The sequence below is a fragment of the Carcharhinus amblyrhynchos genome, chromosome 4, assembly GCF_965287045.1.
Source record: "Carcharhinus amblyrhynchos chromosome 4, sCarAmb.v2.hapA, whole genome shotgun sequence".
NCBI lineage: Eukaryota > Metazoa > Chordata > Chondrichthyes > Carcharhiniformes > Carcharhinidae > Carcharhinus > Carcharhinus amblyrhynchos.
In genome coordinates, this window is record NC_137327.1 from 131,530,657 (window position 1) to 131,552,744 (window position 22,088).

The 22,088-nt window shown below is 45.2% G+C and overlaps 1 protein-coding gene across 1 annotated transcript in view; it reads right to left on the reverse strand.

Annotated features, from left to right (window-relative positions):
- Window positions 1–22,088, reverse strand: part of LOC145342364 (phosphatidylinositol 3,4,5-trisphosphate 5-phosphatase 2-like) — a 107,552-nt gene that overhangs the window by 37,442 nt on the left and 48,022 nt on the right. The window contains exons 4-14 of the mRNA XM_080187885.1: window positions 19,720–19,843; window positions 16,583–16,714; window positions 15,163–15,247; window positions 13,130–13,222; window positions 11,433–11,552; window positions 10,078–10,192; window positions 8,807–8,913; window positions 5,852–5,954; window positions 4,368–4,564; window positions 2,793–2,910; window positions 492–588 (exon numbers count right to left, since the gene is read on the reverse strand). Of these exons, the coding sequence (XP_080044011.1) occupies window positions 492–588; window positions 2,793–2,910; window positions 4,368–4,564; window positions 5,852–5,954; window positions 8,807–8,913; window positions 10,078–10,192; window positions 11,433–11,552; window positions 13,130–13,222; window positions 15,163–15,247; window positions 16,583–16,714; window positions 19,720–19,843 (1,291 nt within the window). The remainder of the gene's footprint in view (window positions 1–491; window positions 589–2,792; window positions 2,911–4,367; window positions 4,565–5,851; window positions 5,955–8,806; window positions 8,914–10,077; window positions 10,193–11,432; window positions 11,553–13,129; window positions 13,223–15,162; window positions 15,248–16,582; window positions 16,715–19,719; window positions 19,844–22,088) is intronic.

Below are 22,088 nucleotides of genomic sequence, written 5' to 3' on the forward strand. Positions count from 1 at the left end.
GTGCCAGGTAGCCCTGTGCCGTGCCCTTTCCAGCTACTGCAGCACCTTGCCTGGAGAGACTGGAGAGCCAGCGGCCGATCAGGTCTGGCAGTGGGGGACAGGAATATTCCTGATCCAGCCTGCCTGCCTCCGGAGAAAGTGTCCACAATGGCCGGCCCTTCATTGCAGGGGGGACAAGTGGTGCAAGCTGGAGTGGGGCCAACTGAGCTGGGAAATAGTTCAGGAGAGCCACAATTCCTGAGGTAGGCTAATATTGAGGCCCACCTAGGTGCAATGGGACTGTATGCCAGTTAAAATAATAACATGAAATCCTTCTAGCCGTCATCCCACCTCACAACCAACATATTCTCCGTGTCCTATCCATCCAGTTTCCCTCCACCCAACCCTCTGAGCCCCCTTGTGGCTCTTTTGCCTCCTATGTCCTTCCATTCAACCCCTGTGTCTTTAGTCTGACTTTGTTTAGTTGCTTAAAAAAAAATGAATACACGTACCTGAGGACTTTTTCGCTACCAGATGTTAGGTGGCAGTTGACAAAACCCAGGGAGGTCCCATTAAATAGGAATGAAACACCAACTGCCCCTTTATTACCTGCAAAGAAAATGTGCACCAGGTAAGCTAAGCAATGAATCAGATTTTGACTAGACAGACATAAAGCTTTAAGTCTACAGGGATGAAGTTGTTCTGCATTGAAAGTGCAAAACAGCTGTATTAGCAAATTGGCATCCTATTGTTACATTTCAATTAATTTCCTTTTTCAAGATAAAATCCATTACAGTGTAATACAGTTCACTTCCAAGGACCTAAGGCCCAGGCTGTCTGTTGGGCCTGACAGCTCACCAAGAATATTTTTGTGGTCCAAGGCCCAATTTTGGGCTGGACTTGGGGCTCCTGATTTAGACATGTGCTGCTCTCACAGAGCAACTCAGGACCCAGATTACTTGCTATCTCAGTGAGTTTTATCTTGATTCTTTGAAAACAGTTTGAGAATTTTGAAGCACACAAGTTAAGAATTAGTACTTGTTAAGGGTGATGCGGTGGCACAGTGGTTAACACTGCTGACTCACAGCACCAGAGACCCGGGTTCAATTCCGACCTTGAGTGACTGTCTGTGGGGAGTTTGCACGTTCTCCCTGTGCCTGCGTGCGTTTCCTCCAGGTGCTCTGGTTCTCTTCCACAGTCCAAAGCCGCATGGGTTAGGTGGATTGACCAGAGTCAAATTGCCTCTGAGTGTCAGGGGGTTTAGCAGGGTAAATATGTGGGGTTACGGTGGACCTGGGTGGGTTTGTTGTCAGTGCAGGCTTGATGGGCTGAATGGCCTCCTTCTATGCTGTAGGGATTCTATGATTCTTCAATGAAGAAAGATAGTTGATGGTTTTGACTTGCTTCAATTATTTTGTTGTTTCCTGTCTCCCGTACACCCCATTGCTCTGTATCATGCACCCTCCATTGCCTGAAATCTCTCCTATCACCCTGACAACCATAGAACCCTACAGTGCAGAAAGAGGCTCTTCGGCCCATCGAATCTGTACTGACCACAATCTCAACCAGGCCCTACCTCCATACCCCTACATATTATTACCTGCTAATCCCTCTAACCTTAGCATTTTAGGACACTAAGGAGCAATTTTAGCATGGCCAATCAACGTAACCTGCACATCTTTGGACTGTGGGAGGAAACCCACGCAGACACGAGGAGAACGTGCAAACTCCATACAGACAGTCACCCGAGCCGGGAATCGAACCCAGGTCCCTGGAGCTGTGAAGCCATGGTGCTAACCACTGTGCTACCGTGCCACCCTGCTTTGCCTTTAATGGAGAACTGGCAGCAACACCAGTGAAATGATGTCACAGGCAGTTTTCTTTGTGTTTTTGCTATGAAACTTCCATTTAGTTACAGTGGGAACCGAGAGGAACAGTCGCAGAAAATCCAGGCCTGGTTATCTAACGTTAGATTGATATACATTTTGATTTTTTTTAAATTTGGTTGAATATATGTACCCAACAAGGTGTAGATCATCAGCCCTGGGCCATTTCACATTTCAACCTTCTTCACTTCTAATTCTAGTCCCTGATAGGTTCCTAATTCCCACATCCCATTTCAGCTCTGGGCATCTCCTACATCATGGTGGCGATAGGGCAATGGCATTGTCACTGGACTAGCAAACTTGAGACCAAGGCTGGGATTTTGCAACCTCGTTCAGGCGAGGCTTATAAAATCCTGCCTGAGGCCAATGGGGAATTCCATTCTGTGAGTCTCGCTTGCCTCGTTTCCAGGACAGGCGTGCCAGTAAAATTCCAGCCCAAAAGAGAAAATGCTGGAAAATCTCGAATGGTCTGGTAGCATCTGTAAGGAGAGGAAAGACCTGATGTTTCGACCCTTTGGGTCATCCGGACTCAGCTGTCTTCTCTCCTTACAGATTCTGCCAGACCTGCTGAGATTTTCCAGCATTCGCAGTAATCTGCTTTTATCCAGTAGCAAACATGAGACCCAGGGTAACGCTCTCAGTACTGGTGTTCAAATCTCACCATTGCAGATGGTGAAATTTGAATTCAATAAAAATATGGAACTAAAACGTCTAATAATGATCATGAATTGTTGGAAGAACTCATCTGGTTCATTCATGTCCTTTAGGGAAGGAAATCTGCCGTCCTTACCTGGTCTGGCCTACATGTGACACCAGAGCCACAGCAATGTGGTTGAGTCTAAAATGGCCATAATCAGCCTTTTAGTTCAATGGGCAATAAATGCAGCCCAGACACCTATGAAAGAATATTCTTTAAAAATCACTTACCGAATGTGTTTGCTATTCCAGTTTTTACACTGGACACGTTGACATGACTGACGCGGTTCTCATGTTCTGGTTTAATCAACACTGCAATTTTAATACTCCACAGTGAGTGTGTGGCAACCTAAAATACAGGCACATGAATGAGTGAGGCCGAAATATGCTAGAAAATCCAAAGTACACAAAGACAACTGGATAACCCATTTCAACTTCTCACATCAGGAAAATTCCTGCCTCCTTTCAAGGACTGTTTTTCAAGTTGATTGTGTGACAGTAAAATATCAACAATATTCCAGCTGTTCAAACATCAGAAATACAATCTTTGCCATAAGAATGCAACTAAAGTGTGGGCAATCTCAGAAAATGTTCTTGAGGGTGTTTCTAATCAGCAGGACCACTTCACACTAATGAGTGTCTTTTTTGATTCTGGCAGACAGGTTCACCAGGGTAACTACGAGAAGCCAGTCATTTACAGAGCGGTGAAAATTCACAGGCCTATGAAAGCAGTCACCTCTTACTAAATATAATCAAAATAAATTGGTACAATTTTTTGCTGATTTGAATTTCAGATTACAAGCGGGATTCTCTGGCCTCCCCGTGGCATGTTTCTCGCACTGGGAAGGTGGCATCCCAGTAGCCACCGGCGAGGTCTTCTGGTCCCGCTGCTGTCAATGGGATTCCTCATTGACTCCACTCCACCCATGTTGGGGGTGTGCCATCAGCAGCACCAGAGGTTCCAGCTGGCATGAACAGCTGGAAACTTCCAGCCAGCATTGTTGTTGACTTTTGGCCTCGCCAAGATGGGCAAAATGTCAGAAGTGGCGGGCAGAACATTTTCCAGTTTTGGATTCATCTCGCCTTTTGCAGACTAGGTATCGCATTGTCAGCCTATCAGCAATGCATCTCAATCTCAATGTGCCACTGTTGTTAACACAGCACAAATACCTCTGCTTCTGCCGTCCACTGGCATCTCTGGATGAGGATCATAGAATCCCTACGGTGCAGAAGGAGGCCATTCAGTCCATTGAGTCTATATCAATTCCATCCAGGCCCTATCCCCGTAACTCCAAATATTTACCCTGCTAGTCCCTCTGAATCTAAGGGGCAATTCAACATGGTCAATCAACCTAACCTCCAAATCCTTGGAGTGTGGGAGGAAACTGGAGAACCACAATCCCACGCAAACACGGGGAGAACATGCAATCTCCTCACAGACAGTGACCCAAGGCTGGGATTGAACTCGGGTCCCTGGCACTGTGAGGCAGCAGTGCTAACTATTGTGCCACCGTGCCAGCCTTTGATTGGTACTTCAATTCTATCTCACTGCGTTTATTGTAAATTTGCTTTTGTTTTTAGTACTAAAATAGCCAAGGAAACACACTAATCTAATTTTACAATCTCATACTCTGTTAGCCATTACTTGTTTGCATTTCACAGCCTGTTATCCTTTTTCCATCTCGATTCCCAATCCAAACAGGCGAGAGTACAGAATGTTTTATTACTCATAGCTCCTCATTAGATAAACAGCACATTTCTGTTCTGCTATCAAAGCGATAGTTTCCCTGGAGCTTAGATTCCTACCACTTTGAAATCCAGTTCTGTTATATCTTTTATCCCAGCTCGCAGGAAATCCACCCACTCCTTGTCACCCAAGGAATTCTCCTGTGTCCCAACCACATAGATATCATGAGGTATGTTGGCTGTCGTCTCATCTCTTGTACGCCCAAGGCCCTTTGACATAAGCCAGGAAGCGATGCTTTTTGGAGGATTAGCAGCACCTGTTAAAAGTTTCAAAAGTTCCTCCATTAGTTAATTCATTGCTCATCAGTTTCCTCGCCTTAATTTGCCAGCCCACTCCCATGAATTTTGAACATTTCTGGTTGATTTATGCCAGCACCACGACTCTTAATTTTTACCTGTAATTTCTTAATCGCTTTTGCCTTGGGAAAACTTAACAATGGATTGAAATGGTGTGTCAGGATTCTTTTATTAGCAAATTGCAACACTCCTCTTTAATTAGAAGCATAGAACCCCTATAGTGCAGGAAGAGGCCATCCAGCTCCATCAAGTCTACAACGGCTTCCCAAAATAACAACCCATCAGGACTTTCCTCTGCTCTATCCGCATAATCCCATACATTTACCATGGCCAATCCACCTAACCTGCCACATCTTTGGACACTAAGGGACAATTTACCATGGCCAAACCACCTAACCTGCACACCTTTGGACACAAAGGGGAAATTTAGCATGGCCAATCCACCCAACCTGCATATCTTTGGATGCCCTGGAGAAATTTACCATGGCCAATCCAATTTATTTGCACATTTTTTGGACACTAAGGGGCAATTTACCATGGCCAATCTACATAAACTGCATATCTTTGGACGCTAAGGAGTAATTTTACATGGCCAATCCACCTAACCTGGGAAATTTACCATGGCCAATCCACCTAAGCTGCATATCTTTGGTCTGTGGGAGGAAACCAGGACACCTGGAGGAAACACAAACAGAAACAGGGAGAAGGTGCAAAACTCCACACAGACAGTGACCCGAGGTTGGAATCATACCCAGGTCTTTGGCGCAGTGAGGCAGCAGAGCTAACCACTGGCCAGTCCGAATTGTTTCCATTTCTTTAAAAATTGCTTGCAATTTTCCAGCTTCTTTGATAGTGTTTTCCTAAAACCCATCCAAGCATGGATCAATGAGTAATTATACAAATGTGTCACTATTGAAATTTGAGCTCTGCTAGCAGGTTGCCATTTTCTTTGCATTTAGAGCTGACTCAAACCAACAGCTGAAAATCATTACGAGAGGCGTAGCTTTTGCTCCTGATTTCCTGCCCCACTAGCTCCTTTTCCCTCCAGCGCACAATGGTGATCTCACTGGCAAGAGATATTCACCTTCGTACCTCAACAGCTTTGCTCTTGGTCACAGATTAGGACTCGCCTGGGAGGCATTCCAGAAAGAACACAATCCCAAGGATATCTGCCATTCACTACATATGCAGCATCATTTTCCGGGACCAGGTTTTTCTAGTTGGACACAAATCCTTCAGTAACTTACCCATGTTCCAGCTTCCAATGAAGATGGATATCATGTCTGGTTCATCCTGCTGAGAGTGTATGTTCTTCATAAGCTGGAGAAGTTGGCAGAAAGCTTCTCGCTTCTGTCGGGATAAAGATCAGGAGCTGTCAATATGAGTCCTAACGTAGAGAATAATTTGGATATAATCCCAATAGGGAAAAAAAAGTTCGGAGCAGTATTCTTAATTCCCCATTTTTAGTGTTCTTTTCCTTCTGGGATGTAAAACTTCAACAACAAAGGTTACCATTGTCATGTAATGCAGAAGATACTTGGGTAGAATTTTCCCATCCCGGCCGCTACGATTCCCATGGTGAGTGGAGTCAGATCATGCAAAGGTCCATAGACCTCAGGCAGGATTTTCTGGTCTTGGGGCAAGGGGAGATGGAAAATCCAGCCCTTACTGTGGAAAATAATAAAGGCTGCAACATATTCAAGAGATCCAGAAGATCGAATAAACAGTCATGCACAGATGGTTTGCGCAGGGGCGAGCTTCCCAGAAATTGGCAGAGTGTTGGTTCTAGCATGTGTTTCTCTTCAGAGCCTGACTGCACTGAGGTGAGGCGCCATGTTTAAAGGCTATCCCAATCAGAACATCAATGATCCTCCCCCACAGCCCACCACGGAAGTCTCAGGGACTACCCCCAGTCCCCATTCTGAGCAAATTTAGCATTCCCCAACACTGCCCCACCTCGCCCACCCCAACCCCTGTGATCAGAGTCAGCACCTCTTTCCACCCTCCCCCCCCACTCTGATCGAGGTCAGCTTTCTCCTTCCCCCAGCCCCTGATTAGGGTGGGTTCTCTATCTCCTACTCCTCCCAAATCAGAGTAATCAATCATCATCACCTACCCCACCCCCACCCCGATCAGAGTCAGCACTTCCTCACACACCCTCCCCCCTCAACAGTCAGCGTCTGCATCTCCCCCATCCCCCAAACATCAGTCCCTCCCCGCCCCCCCCCCCCCCCCCCCCCGACTATCGACTCTCACAGTCAGTGCCCGCACCCTCCCATTCCCCTGAACATTGGACCCTTCCAACCAGACAATCCACTCGCAAGATATGTTCTGATTAGGCACTTCACACAATGTTCTATTGTTTAATCTCGAATTGTTTTCAAAATGAAATTAGAAAAAAGGCCTGTATTGCGTTGGCCTGTGGTCCTTTTGCCATTGACAGGAGAGGTGGGGGATTGGGGCTTGCAGGAAGCTGGTGTCAGTGACCCTATTCATAGGAAGATGCTTCTGGAAAGAAGGACTCCAAGTAAACTTTGACGAATATTGGACCCTTCCCCCCCCCCCAAGACTATCCACCCACACAGTCAGTGCCTGCACCTTCCCATTCCCCCGAACATCGGACCCTCCCCCCCCAGACAATCCATTTGCACTGCCAGTGTTGGCAATTTCCACCCCCAAACATTAGACCCCCTCCACCACCGCCCCCACCCCCCCCCACCCCCCTTCCCTCCCCTCCTGTCATTGCCTTACCCCCATTCAGGATCTGCCCCCCCCCCCCAATCAGGACCCAAACCATTGGCATAGCCCCTGGCACCATTAAGAGGCCCATTGAGCAGCGCCAAGGTGCCCAACAGGCAGTGCCAGGATGCCTGATAGGCACTGCCCCATGGGCAGCGCTAGGCCTTGGCCTGGATCAATGGCTTCCAATTCACCCCTCCCCCCGGGAGGCCATCACATCTGGTCTCCACCGATGGAGACCAGCTGTGAATCTCGCTCGAGCGAGCGAGCGCTAAGTTGAATGACCCTGGACGATATGGCATGTTAATATTGTCATTACAGTGTAATAAGCTTCATGCCCAGAAAGGAAGTCACTTTCGCCAGCAAAACAGGACCAGCAGAATCGAGTGAGGCGAGAAACTGGGAGTGTTCCTCATTTTTCACTTCCCACCCGATCTTACCATCTCGCCAAAAGATGGGTAAACAAGATTGTAAGATCATGCCCTGGATGCCTCAAAATGTTTTACAGCCAGCGAGAAATACTTTTGAAATGCAGTCACTGCCATAACGCAGGACACACAGCAAATTCCTTGCAAAAAGCAACTTGATCTCTTTTAGTGATCTTGGCTGAGAGATAAGTATTAACCAGCAGGTGGTGGTATGCTGGTATTGTCAGCAATTGTCCGCATTATGAGGTGGCGCAGTGGTTAGCACTGCTGCCTCACAGCACCGGGGACCCAGGTTCAATTCCAGCCTCGGGTCGCTGTCTGTGTGGAGTTTGCATCTTCCCCTTGTCTCGACATGAGTTTCCTCCAGGTTTCTTCCCACAATCCAAGGATGTGCAGGTTTGGTTGATTGACCATGCTAAACTGCCCCTTAGTGTCAGGGGGATTAGCAGGGTAAATATGTGGCGTTAGGGGTAGGATTGTGGTCGGTGAAGACCTGGTGGGCTGAATGGCCTCCTTCTGTACTGTAGGGATTCTATTATTAGACTAATATTCTAGACATCCAGCGTAGTGTTCTAGGGGAGGGGAGGGGAGGGGAGGGGGGGCGGTGCTGGGGGATTCCAATCCCATCACAACAGATGGTGAAATCTGGATTTCCTAAAAACCTGGAATTAAAATCTAATGATGACCATGAAACCATTATTCATTATCACAAAAAGTCATTTGGTATCTGCTCAACCCATATGTGACTCCAGACCCACAGAAATGTGGTTGACTCTGAAAGAACCTAGCCAGCCACTCATTTCAAAGGCAATTAAGGATGGAGAATAAATGAATACAAAAGGGATACTTGGGGATAACACCCTTGCTTTCAAAGTAAGTGCTGTGGCAGGCACTTCACCCGAACAGGCAAATAAGGCATTTCACGTCTCATCGCCCTGCCAACTGTGCAGTGCTCCCTCAGTACTGCACTGGAATATCAGCATTGATTTTTACACTCAATCCCTGGATTGACTTGAATCTGGAATCTCAGCTTACCCGTGCATTTTCAAAAATGAAGTCCCTCTGCTGATTTTTCTGATTCTCTTTGTCAGTCACAATCTGTAGTGTGTTTGGTGTGCTCTGATATTTAACCAATTGCAAAACTGTAAAGCAAGGGGATAAAACAAGTCAGTAATCTATAATTATCAGCATCTTGCAAGTCTGAATTTCAGGTAAAGTCTAAATGAGTTCCCTCTCTTCAGAGGGGAGGTCTTATAAAGGCAAATGAGTTCAAAGTTTATTGATTAGTGTCACAAGTAGACTTACATGAAGTTACTGTGAGAATCCCCTAGTCACCACACTCCGGCGCCTGTTTGGATACACTGAGAGAGAATTCAGTGTGGCCAATGCATCTAACCAACACTTCTTTAGGACTGTGGGAGGAAACCAGAGTGCCCAGAGGAAACCCATACCGACATGGAGAGAATGTGCAAACTCCACACAAGATAGTGACCCAGCTAGGAGTTGAACCTGGATCCCTGGCGCTTTGAGGCAGCAGTGCTAACCACTGTGCTACTATGCTGCCCAGAGTTAAAGATTTGTTACTGTGGCCAAATGGGCCACCTAAAATGGTGACTTATAAAGCACTCTGGGACAATTGGGCAAGAACTAAAACAGCAGGAAGACCAGAGCCAGACTATGGAGAGAACTACAGGGACCAGCGGACAGATAAAGGCCAATGTCTGCCTGGGTACCTGCCTGTCACGCAAAGTTAAGTCAAGTATTGGACTTGAACTTTAGTATTTCTGTAGGATTGTTGTTTGGGTACATAATTATAGGCTGTGTTTTTAAATAAATATTATTGTACTGACAAGTCTACTGATTCTTTGTTCACCATATAAGGGTTAAAAGAAACTGTGCAGCAGGCACAACATTAAGGAGTTAAAGAAAGTCCACTCATGAATATTACTTCAAAGTAAATTGTGGGAGCAGAATAAGAAATCATAGTTTCAAATCAGTAAAAGATCATTTCAAAACTGATATTGGGAAACATTGCTTCCCAGAGAGAGATCACTGTGTGGATATTTCTGGGTGCTGGAATGAATCACTTCAGAAAAATGTAACTCAACACAGGGGGAATATCTGAATTAATACGTTTAGAAAATTTCTTTATTAATAATCATCTTGCAAACTTGTTCCTTTTTCTTTTCTCTTCAGATTTTTTAATATGATGAAATCCTAAATGAGAAGTGTAAGGAATGCTGTCAACAATGTACCCAGAGCAGAAGGGTGGGTGCTGGTCTGGACTAACCACCAATTCTCCTTACTTTTATCATATGAGATGGATTCTTCTGGTGAGCCACTGGTTTTCTTGGAGATTTGAAGCTTTCCCCCCTCCACATCAACAATCAATGTATATTTCTGAGTCTTTCCAAGCTTTACCTAAAGGTAAGAAAAATTAGAAATCTTTACCTGAGTAAGATTGTTTCATATAATAGCATACACACACAAACAGACATAAATGCACATACACACCAATGTAAACAGTATGTGCTGTATCTGCCTTCATAATATCTGCCATGTTACAATAAGGATCTATCAAGGAACTATTGTGCCTCTTCCCAAGGATAACATCAGGAAGCATCTTTGCAGATAACAGTTTGGAAGATTAATATTTGGTTTGATTTAATTTATTATTGTTACATGTATTGGTGCACAGTGAAAAATATTGCTTCTTGCACACTCTACAGACACAGCATACTGTTCATAGAGGAGAAAAAAAAAGAGATTTTACTTATTGGTGTCACAAATAGGCTTGCATTAACATTGCAATGAAGTTACTGCGAAAATCCCCTAGTTGCTACCCTCTGGCGCCAGTTTGCGCACACTGAGGGAGAATTCAGCATGGCCAATAATGCATCAGCACATCTTTTAGTCTATGGGAGGAAACCCACGCAGACATGGGGAGAATATGCAGACTCCACACAGACAGTGACCTAAGCCAGGAATCAAACCCAGGTCCCTGGCACTGTGAGGCAGCAATGCTAACCAGAGTGCCACCATGCCACCGTAGAGCATGCATAGTGTCGTGTTACAGTCATAGCGAGGTGATAGAGAAAGATCAACTCGTGATAAGGCAGGAAAGAGGCTGTTCTTGAGTCAGTCAGTACATTTTCTCAGGCTTGTGTATCGTTTTCATTAAGGAATGTGAGACATGGCTTGTCTACACTATCGCCTCTTAGCCAAAGACAATGGTCAAAATTTTCCATCCGTTCATGTCAACAAGATTTTCCAGTCCTGCTGACAGCAAATCCCTGTCGCAGGTATTCCAGCAGCAGAGGTTAAAAACTACAGAAAAACCTGTTGCCAGTGGTCAGACTGGAAGAACCTGCCACCAAGCTAATGGCAGGTCACCTCTGCTACCGCAAAGCACACCACAGAGAGCATGGAGAATCCCATCCAATGAATAAAATGAGCGGCGAGGTTAGAGAATAATAAGCAATAACTTCCAAGCTACTTTTACATTAAGAAACTCTTTTCCAAATAGCATTACTGCACATTTAATTGCAAAGCTTGGTGTTACTGGACATGAATGTTCCATACTCAACGCCGTCAATGCCTGTCCATGAAGAAAGCTTATTCGCCAATTTTTTTTTTAAGTAAGAAAAGCTTTCTCTTTTACCTCAAAGGTCTGAATTGGGATGGATTTGGATGAATTCCTTGTGCTGTTCTCAGGCGATGCTAAATGAATAGGTAATTCCACCCCATGTGTGGCTGCCACATGTTGTAATCCCCTCAGAACCTGTCAACAAATCACAATGGATAATATTAGTTCATTCCCAGAATACAAGCATTCAATCCCATCCTTTTATTTTTGATTTTAGCATTGATGGCATAAGCTGTGGCCTTGTGCTAACATTAGAAAGGAAGGAAAGTCTTTGTGGAGGACATTTTGAAGGGTCCTAGATTAGCAAGGGTTCCAGTTCCCATGTATTTGCTGCTCCTATCCTTTTGATTTCCATCTAGAAGACCAGGGCAGCAGATATATGGGAACGACCACCTGCAAATTCTCCTCCAAACAACTCACCGTCCTGACTTGGAAATATACCTCCGTTCCTTTGCAGTCGCTGAGTCAAAATCTCGGAATTCCCTCCCTAAAACATTGTGGGTCAACCCACAGACTGCAGAGATTCAAGAGGGTAGCTCACCACCACCTTCTCAGGGGCAACTAGGGATGGGCAATAAATGCTGGCCAGCCAGCGACGCCCATGTCCCACAAATTAATTTTTTAAAAAACTGAAATTTGTAAATGGCGCAGGTAATGAGCGCGGCTTCAAAAACACCTCCAGAATCAATCCATTGGGTCCATACAAATCTGTTCCACTCTTGACTCTTTCCTATTCGTTCTTTACATACTCTCCCTTAGTGGCGAGGTGCAAAACTGAATGATTATGGCACTGCAGTAGTAACTCGTAGATTGCAAGTTCAAATTCCACTCTGGCTCACATATGTCCTTGGGGAAGGGAATATGCCAGTCCTTAGCCTGTCTGGTCAGAAACCCAGAACCTGCATATTCTCCCCGGATCTGCGTGGGTTTCCTCCGGGTGCTCCGGTTTTCTGCCACAGTCCAAATATGTGCAGGTTAGGTTGATTGGCCATGATAAATTGTCCATTAATGTCCGCGGGATTAGCATGGTAAATATGTGGGGCTACGGGGCTAGGACAGGACCTGGGTGGGTTTGTTGTTGGTGCAGGCTCGTTGAACCAAATGGCCTCGCTCTGCACTGTAAATTCCATCATACATGTGACCCAAGTCCTCTAATGCCCTCAGGGTAAACCATAATTAGTGCCTGAGCAGTATTGCCCAAGAGCAGATAAAAATTTCACCATATTTTTCTTCATGAATGTATTCTCCCGCAAGCTGGGTTAAACCCAACTTAAATAAAACGTAACTGTTTGCATATCTCACACTGAGGCTGGAGGTTTGCCGGCATAACAGGGGCTCAGGTGACAGGCCAAAGGTGTGCAGGTTAGGTTGATTGGCCATGCTAAAAAATTTCCCCTAGTGTTCTGAGGTGCGTAGGTTAGAAGGATTAGTGGGTAAAATATGTAGGGATATGGGGGTGGGGCCTGGTTGGGATTGTGGTCAGTGCAGACTCGATGGGCCGAAGGGCCTCTTTCTGCACTGTAGGCTCCTATGATTCTATCTAGGCTGAAAGCTGACGGCAACCCTGCCCCAGCCGTTTTAGAAACCCCAGTCACATTTCTCAGCCGCCAGTAGCTAATTAATTGTCATTGTGCTATGGTGGGACATCAGCCCAATAAATTATTCATCAGCTCTAACATAAGCCAATTCAAAAACAGGCAGAGAAACTCTACCCTCTCCTCCATATTTGGCAGCATATTGCCCAGATTTTTAATTTTGTTGATGAGGACTTCAAGTTCTCGAGAGCCACTTGGGCTGAGAGGCTCCTGTGAAAATAAAACAACAATAATCAAACATTAGACATGAGAAAAATAAACATTGGTTCCCAAGATTTCCTTTCTAATTCAATAAACCACATGGCATGGCTTCATAATGGATAATAAAACAGAGGTTGTTGTGAAAAACTACCACTTCTTTATTACTTTTCAGGATAAAGTCAAGAACATTGGAATATGAACAGACCATGGCTGGAATTTTACCTCCTCAGATGCCCCAGAATCAGGGCAGGTGAGCCTTGCAGAACGGCATTCTGTGCTGGCCTCAGGTGGGATCTTATGAGCCTTGGGAAGCAGGGGGGTAAAGTTCCGGCACATGAATCTGTTCCGCCATACACTTAGATTATGGTGGCTCGCATCGCAACCCGTATACCTCACCATTAATCCATATCTTTCAAGACTATTAAATCTATCAATCTCAGTCGTGACAATATCAGTTGATCTAGCACCCACAGGCTTTTGGAGGTGAGGTTTCCAGGTTCCCACCAAGCTTTGTATGAAAAAGTGTTTCTTAATTTTATTCCTCAATGGCTTAGCTGCAATTTTAAAATCATAACCCTTGGATGGCACAGTGGTTAGCACTACTGCCTCACAATACCAGGGATTCAGGTTCAATTCCAGCCTTGGGTCACTGTCTGTACGGAGTTTGCACTGTCTCCCCGTGTCCACGTGCGTTTCCTCTGGGTGCTCTGGTTTCCTCCCACAGTCCAAAGATGTGTGGCTTAGGTGGATTGGCCATGCTAAATTAACCCTAGTGTCAGAGAGATTAGCAGGGTAAATATGAGGGGTTAGGGGTATAGGGCCTGGGTGGGATTGTGGTCAGTGCAAACTCAATGGGCTGAATGGCCTCTTTCTGCGGTATAGTGATTCTATGAGAGACCTCTCAGAAGAAGAGCAGCACGATGATACAGTGGTTAGCACTGCAGCCTCACCACGCCAGGGACCCAAGTTCGATTCCCAGCTTGGGTCATTGTCTGTGTGGAGTTTACACATTGTCCCTGTGTCTACATGGGTTTCCTCCAGGTGCTCCAGTTTCCTCCCACAGTCCGAAGGACGCGCTGATTAGGTGCATTGGCTGTGATAAATTGTCCCGCAGTGTATCCGAACAGGCGCCGGAACATGGCAACACTAGGGGATTTTCACAGTAACTTTGTTGTAGCCTTAACGTAAGCCTACTTGTGACACTAATAAATAACCTTACACCCCTTCTTTGAATCTACCCCATGTAAGATAAAGAAAATAGGTTTCTAGATCAGTACACCAATGAACCAACTAGGGGATAGGCTATTATAGATCTAGTATTGTACAATGAGAAATGGTTAATTAATAACCTTGTAATAAACAGGCCTCAAGAACAGAGTGATCATAATATGATAGAATTTCATGTCCAGTTTGAACATGATTTAATTAAACCCAAAACTAGAGTCATAGGGCCAAATATTTGCTCCTGAGTCAGGAACATGGAGTTGGGAAAATTCCCAACTTCAACTTGGGAGATAGTACCAAGATATTCTATTTTTGTTCTGGGATTGGGGGGTTGGGGGTGGGGAAGGTATTAACTGCAGTTGTGCCTGCTGCCCCAAGCGAAAATGATGAACACAGTAAGAAGTCTCATAACACCAAGAACTCTCCACTCACCTGACGAAGGAACAGCGTTTCCGAAAGCTTGTGGTGTTTACTATCAAATAAACCTGTTGGACTTTAACCTGGTGTTGTGAGACTTCTTACTGTGTTTGCCCCGGGTGAAAATATAGAGGTGACCACAGGGTCTGCCAAGTGTGGAGCCGGGCTGTGCAAAAGACCATAACCCAGCTGTGAAAACAGACATTAAACACAATAAAGCCCATTATACCCCTCATCCCCCTCCCATGCCCTTCCCATGCCCCTCACTGCTGGCTCACTTTGGCCCTGAAATGTAATTCATTTCTCACCTCTCTTTTGAGTGCGTTGCAGTGGGCATTCCCACCAAATACTTGTGTTATTGCCTCAAGGTTGGTGACCACCAGGTCTATCTCCCTGTATAAAGCAGAAAGTGAATTGAAGCAGAGAGGTAAAAGGAATAGACCATAAGACCATAAGACATAGGAACAGAATTAGGCCACTCGGCCCATCAAGTCTGCTCTGCCATTCGATCACGGTTGATACTTTTCTCATTCCCATTCTCCTGCCTTTTCCCCATAACCCCTCATCCCCTTATTAATCAGGAACCTATCTATCTCTGTCTTAAAGACACTCAATGACCTGATCTCCACAGCCTTCTGCTATTTTATATTAGTTCACAATGAATGCGGGCTAATATATAATAGCTTCATTCTAAAAGGTTAATCCTGAATTTGAGTCCCTGAACCTTTTAATGAGCCAGTGCCTTTCTAACCAGAAAATTGCAAAGATGTTGCTTCATCACTCTCTGACTAATTTAAATGTGCAAAATGCAGAATAAATCAACATATGAAGATAGGGACACAGCAATTAGGAGCAGGGGTAGACTACCTATTCCCTCGGATTTGCTCCGCCATTCAATAAGATCATGGCTGATCTGATTGTAACATCAATCCCACATTCCTGCTGACCCTGCAGTAACCTTTCACCCCCTTGCTTATTCCAAGTAAAGAACTCACAGGTCAGAAAGCATAGGAAATGCACAGCAAGCTGGATAGGCCAAATGGCCTCTTTTGTGCCACTATGACTCTCTGACCTTGTGGCTATTAGAATCTGAACTAAACTAAACGGCTGGCTATTGTTTCATTAAGGACTGAATTCTGATCAAAGGCAGAAACCAAAATCTATATTCCCTACTTTCTAGGCGCTGATGCGCAGTGTATTTCTAGCTTTATTTTAAGATATCGGTATTTCCTGCTTTTCAGATTCATCCATTGAACAATTAAACATTTTTTTCACATTTAGATCCGTCTCATTAACCCAAGCCCATTCTGTTTTACTGCTTATTACTCCAGTAATAAACTCCAGTAGCACAGCACGGTGGCACAATGGTTAGCACTGTGCCTCATAATTCCGGGGAACTGGGTTCAATTCCAGCCTTGGGTCACTGTCTGTGTGGAGTCTGCATGTTCTCCCTGTGTCTGTGCGGGTTTCCTCCAGGTGCTCTGGTTTCTTCCCACATTCCAAAGATGTGCAAGTAGGTTGAGTAGCCATGCAAAGTTGTCCCTTAGTGTCCCAAAATGTGTAAATTAGTTGGATTAGACATGGTAAATGTGTGGGGTTACAGGGATAGGAAGCTGGAGAGGGCCTGGGTGCACTTTCGATGGGCTGAGTGGCCTCTTCTGCACTGTCGGCATTCGTTCATTCAAACATTAAAGGATATAAGTGCCTGGTCTTGTTGCTATACTTTACCTGTCTAGGTCTTTGCACAACCTCACAATGGCCTTGTTGAAATGTAAGAGACTTGTAGTTCCCATACTCATGGCATCAAGGTCCTTTTGAAGGCTCATCTTCAAGTAGTCATTCACCAATGTAGCATACTCACTGAATAGGTTGTAAAGAAGGAGGTGCTATTACTGTACATGTACTCAGAAGGTTGAATTGGTTAATAATTATTTTAAATATCGTCACTTTCCATCTGTTATTCAAGCAATTATAATCAGTAGGTGTTCAAATACATTCCTGTCCACGAGCTGTTCCATGTGTGAGTCATTTCAAAACACTTTGATGACATAACTGCAGAAATATGTTCGTTTCAGCTTACTAAGATTTTTCACTCACAACCGTGAGGTATTCAGGGCACTTACACATCAGAAGGATCAAAGCCCATGTTTCTTCCTCACACCATAAACTCCACTTCCTTGCTATTAGCTCGAAACCACAGTCTAATTTCTTGTTCAAATTGAGTCAGACCATGACATATTGACCCTCCTCAGATCTGCCGTTACCTCCAACTGGGCAAGAATATAGATCCATAGAACTGTAGGAAAGCTGTGGTGCAGAAAGTGGCCATTCAGCCCATTGTATCTGAACCGGACAAGAAGAGAAAAAGAAACTCGCCACTCATTTCAATCCCACTTTCCAGCATCTGGCCCCTGGCCTTGCAGGTTCCAGCACTTCAGGAGTCTTTCAAATGAGTTGGGCGTTTCAGCCTCCATCGCCAACTTGGGCAGTGAATTCCAAACACCCAACAACCTCTGGGCGGAAAGGCTTTTCCCCATGTCTCCTGTAACCCTTTTACCAATCACCATGCAGCTCTGTTCACTGGTCACTGACCTCACAGCTAGGTGAAACAAGTCTTTTCTGTCTAACCTACCTAGGCCCCACATAATTTTGTAAACCTCAATTAGGTCACCCTGTTCTAAAGAAAACAACATGTTCTATCCAATTTCTCCACATGGCTGCAATTTGCAAGCCAGGCAACATTCTTGTAAATCTTCTCTGGACTTTCTCAGATCAGTTATGCCCTTCATGTAATGCAGTGACCAGAACTGTACAGAAAGTTCCAGCTGTGGGCCTAAACCAGCATTTTATACAGCTCCATCATTACACCCCTGCTACTGTATTCAATATGTGCCCAATAAACAAAAGCATTTCATATGCTTTCTTAACTATCTTTTCCACTGTCCTGACTTCAAGGACAGGCAAACGAATGAATTAGGAGCAGGAGCAGGCCACTCAGCCCCTTGAGTCTACTTCCCCAGTCAATAAGATCATAGTTGATCTGATTGTAACCTCAACCTCACATTCCTGTCTATTCCCCGATAAGCTTCACTCCCTTGTTAAGTAAAAATCTATCCAGCTATGGTTTCAATATATTCAAAGCCCCTGGGTGGGATTTTACAGGCTTGTTCGACCCGTGACCACAAGATCCCGCCTGAGGTCAATGGACAGCAGGGTGGCACAGTGAGGCAGCAGAGTGGTTAGCACTGCTGCCTCACTGCACCAGGTACCCGGGTTCAATTCCAGCCTCGGGTCACTTTCTGCGTGGAGTTTGCACATTCTCCCCATGTCTGCGTGGGTTTCCTCCGGGTGCTCCAGTTTCCTCCCACAGTCCAAAGACGTGTGGGTTAGGTTGATTGGGGCCATGCTAAATTGACCCTAGGGTCAGGGGGATTAGCTGGGTAAACGTGTGGGGTTACGGGAATAGGGCCTGGGTGGGGTTGTGGTCAGTACAGACTCGATGGGCCAGATGGCCTCCTTCCGTACTGTAGGGATTCGATGGACCTTCCCATTTTCCGCATGTTAACCTTTCCCCCTGTCCAGCGGCAATAACCTCCCCAGAGCAATGGCTCCCCCACCTGCCACCCCATTTCTCTCACTGCGTAGGGCCTGTCTGACTGGTCCCGGCAGCTATTTATCCGACTCACCTTGCCATAAGGGTGGCTTCCTTTACTGCATCCTCTCAGCTGGAGCCCAACAGCGGCTCCAACAGTCAAGGCAGCGTTGCCCCAGCATTCATGCCTGCCGTCGGGGCTCCCAACACTCTAACTAAATTCAGCTCCTGGAATACCCTCCATAAATATGAGGTCATCCAAATCTCTGCTGCCCCCATCCTAGTTCTCACCAAACCCAATTTACCCATCACCCTTGTGCTCGCTAACCTATATTGGCTCCCAGATAAGCGATGCCTCAAATATAAAGTGATCACCCTTGTTTACAAGTCCTTCCAGGACCTCACCCCCTATAACTCCTTGAGTTCAACAACCCTTTGAGATGTCTACACTCCAATTCTGGGATCTTGATTTGAACAATTCCACCATTCGTGGCTATTCTGTCAGCTGCCAAGACCTCATGCTCTGGAATTCCCTTTCTAAACCACCCTGATTCTCCACATCCTTTCGTCCTTTAAGATTCTTTTTAAAGCCTAAGACTTTGACCAAATATTTGGTCATTTGCCTCAATGTGTTCTGATGGGGCTCGGTGTTTGATAATGCTCCTCTGAGCTCCTTGGAGTGTTTCACTGCCTTAAAGATTTTATGTGAATAGAACTGCTGTACTTGCCATTGGTTTTTTTTCATTGCTATTTATCATATAGAAAACTTTAATGAATTTCTGAGCATTATATTTGTGATTCATGTGCACAATATAACTCAATACCTGATCTATTTTGTTACAATGCCAGAGACATGGGTTCAATTCCCATCTTGGGTGACTGCGCAGAGTCTGCGCGTTCTCCCCATGTCTGCGTGGGTTTCCTCAGGTGCTCCAGTTTCCTCCCACAGTCCGAAACCCGTGCTGGTTTAGTGATATTGGCTGTGCTAAATTTTCTCTCAGTGTACCCAAAGTGTGGCGACTAGGGGAGTTTCACAGTACCTTCATTGCAGTGTTAACGTGAGCTTACTTGTGACACTAATAAGTAAACTTAACTTAAAAATTTACTCAAGATTGAATTTAGCAATTGGTCTGCCATTCTAGACGTACAAACCCCAAGGAGCTCATCACACATTTTAGATATTCCATCGCCTTTTCTTCATTCACTCTATCTCTGTCCCAATCAGCGAGCGGAAATTTAATAGTACTTCAAACAATACACTTTGCAGTGCTACCTTTTCAGAGATCCCTCCTGCAAACGTTCCTGCAGCTGTTGTATTAAGGTATTCTTTGCTTCTGAAGTAATGGTGGAGATACTAGATGGTCGAGGAGGCAAAGCTGGTTTCTCATCTTCTCCATCTAAGAACAAGAAGAAAACTGTAAAACCTCTGGGAATCCTGATCTACATGAACAGAAGAATTCTTAGAAACGGACACAAGTTACTAAGCCTCCAAGAGCCTGAACGTACATGACTCTTTCTCACAATTATGTATTCTGATCAAAAACTGACTTGCCTTTTTAATACCCTTGTGGTCTTTACCTCATTTCAAGTTGAAAGATTAAGGGAAATTATTTCACAAAAAAAGATGAACAGTCAAATAAGTAACAGTTCCTCCTTGTCATTATATATTTCGAATCAAAGAGACCAGTCCGATATTGTCACTGTACATTTACCCTCCACCAAAGTCACAGTTCTCAGAAGTACGCTAATTCTTTAAAAATAGTTTTCAAATTCATCTTGACTTTCTTCTTTCTTTCAGCAATTTCAAAGCACCGGTCCATTTCAAGCTTTCTGGTTGTAGCCTCTACGAGATTTCAGAACTGTTTTTTAAAGTTTATAGTTTATTTGTTAGTGTCATAAGTTGGCTAATGTTAACACTGCAATGAAGTTACTGTGAAAATTCCCAAGTTGCCACACTCTGGCGCCTGTTCGGGTACACTGAGGAAGAATATAGCATGGCCAATGAACCCTAACCAGCACGCCTTTCGGAAACCGGAGCACCCGGAGGAAACCCATGCAGACACGGGGAGAATGTGCAGACTCTGCACAGGCAGTGACCCAAAAGCCGGAATTGAATCCGAGTCCGTGGCGCTGTGAGACAACAGTGCTAACCACTGTGCTACTGTACCTCTCTCGATTGAGATTTGCCCTGGGTCTGGACAACTTCAAAATTAAAATGACGGCAGGGCAGCAAAGTCTCACAAAGTGTTCAATACAGAGACTGCTCGGTATCTTGTGGATATAGCACTTGAATTAATGCTCTCTCCAAACAGCGATCAGAGGATTGGGAGTAACCTCACATTAACTCCAAGCACTTCCTTTCATCTTCACTTTCTGCTGTGAAGAGGACCTCAAAAATACATTTGGAATACCTTATCAAGACGTAGCCAATACTCCAGCAATACCTAATTTGGAAATTCTCTCAAGAGATTAGGTACTGTGCTACACCACCTTGTTGGGTACATTTAAGGAGTTATTGTGGTTATGGACATCATGCTCAGGGTCCCATGTGGTCTGTACAGACAGCGGGAAATCAGCTCAAGACTGAGTATCCACTTGCACCATAGATGTGGAGGGCTCTGGCTGACACACTGCAGCAGGTAACAGGGACTGGGAGAGAGGGCTCACAGGTTCTTAAACTGAACACATAGAGAATGGGAAATCAACTCAAGGCAGAATGATGCCAGCGGCTGGAGGAAGCATGGGGCAGGAAGCAGAGGAGAGTCTCCTTGCAGGTGTAGGACATCCCTCCAGGTCTGGACCACCTCCACGGTGGACTCCGTGTGCCCAGTTTAAGAACTAGTGAGCCCTCCCTCCCAGTCCCTGAACCATCCTGTTTCTTGCTGCAATGGGTCAGCCTCCACATCAATGGTGCAAGTAGGTATATCAAGCCTATGTACACCATTCTATGAAAATTACAGAATCCCACAGCACCCCTATAGAAGCTCCATCTCCCTACAGGAGGATCATCTTACCCAGGCCTTATTCCTGTAACTCCATATATTTGCACCACTAATCCTCCTAACCTGCACATCTTGGGACACTAAGGGGCAATTTACCATGGCCAACCCAACTAACCTGCACATCTTTGGACTGCAGGAGGAAACCAGAGGACCCAGAGGAAACTCACGCAGACACAGGGAGAATGTGCAAACTCTGCACAGACTGTCACCCAAGGCTGGAATCGAACCCGGGTCCCTGGCACTGTGAGGCAGCAGTACTAACAACGGTGCTACAGTACTACCCATCTGCCAGCAAGTAGCACTTGCTGGACATGCATGTCTGGTTTAACACTGTGAGGCCAGTTCAAATTATGGTAAAGAGCAACTCTGACCTAAATAGCTAGACTTTCAAACAGATGTATTTTCTAAGCATCTGTTTTCACTCTTTGGTTAAAACGATCCCTCATGTACCTGGTAGTTTTATCCTGTAACAAATCCATGCCAAGAATTACTGGGCAGCATGGTGACACAATGGTCAGTGGTGCTGCCTCACAGCACCTGGGACCCGGATTCAATTCCAACCTCAGGCTACTGTGTGGAGTTTGCATGTTCTCCCCGTATCTGCATGGGTTTCCTCCAGGTGTTTTGGTTTCCTCCCACA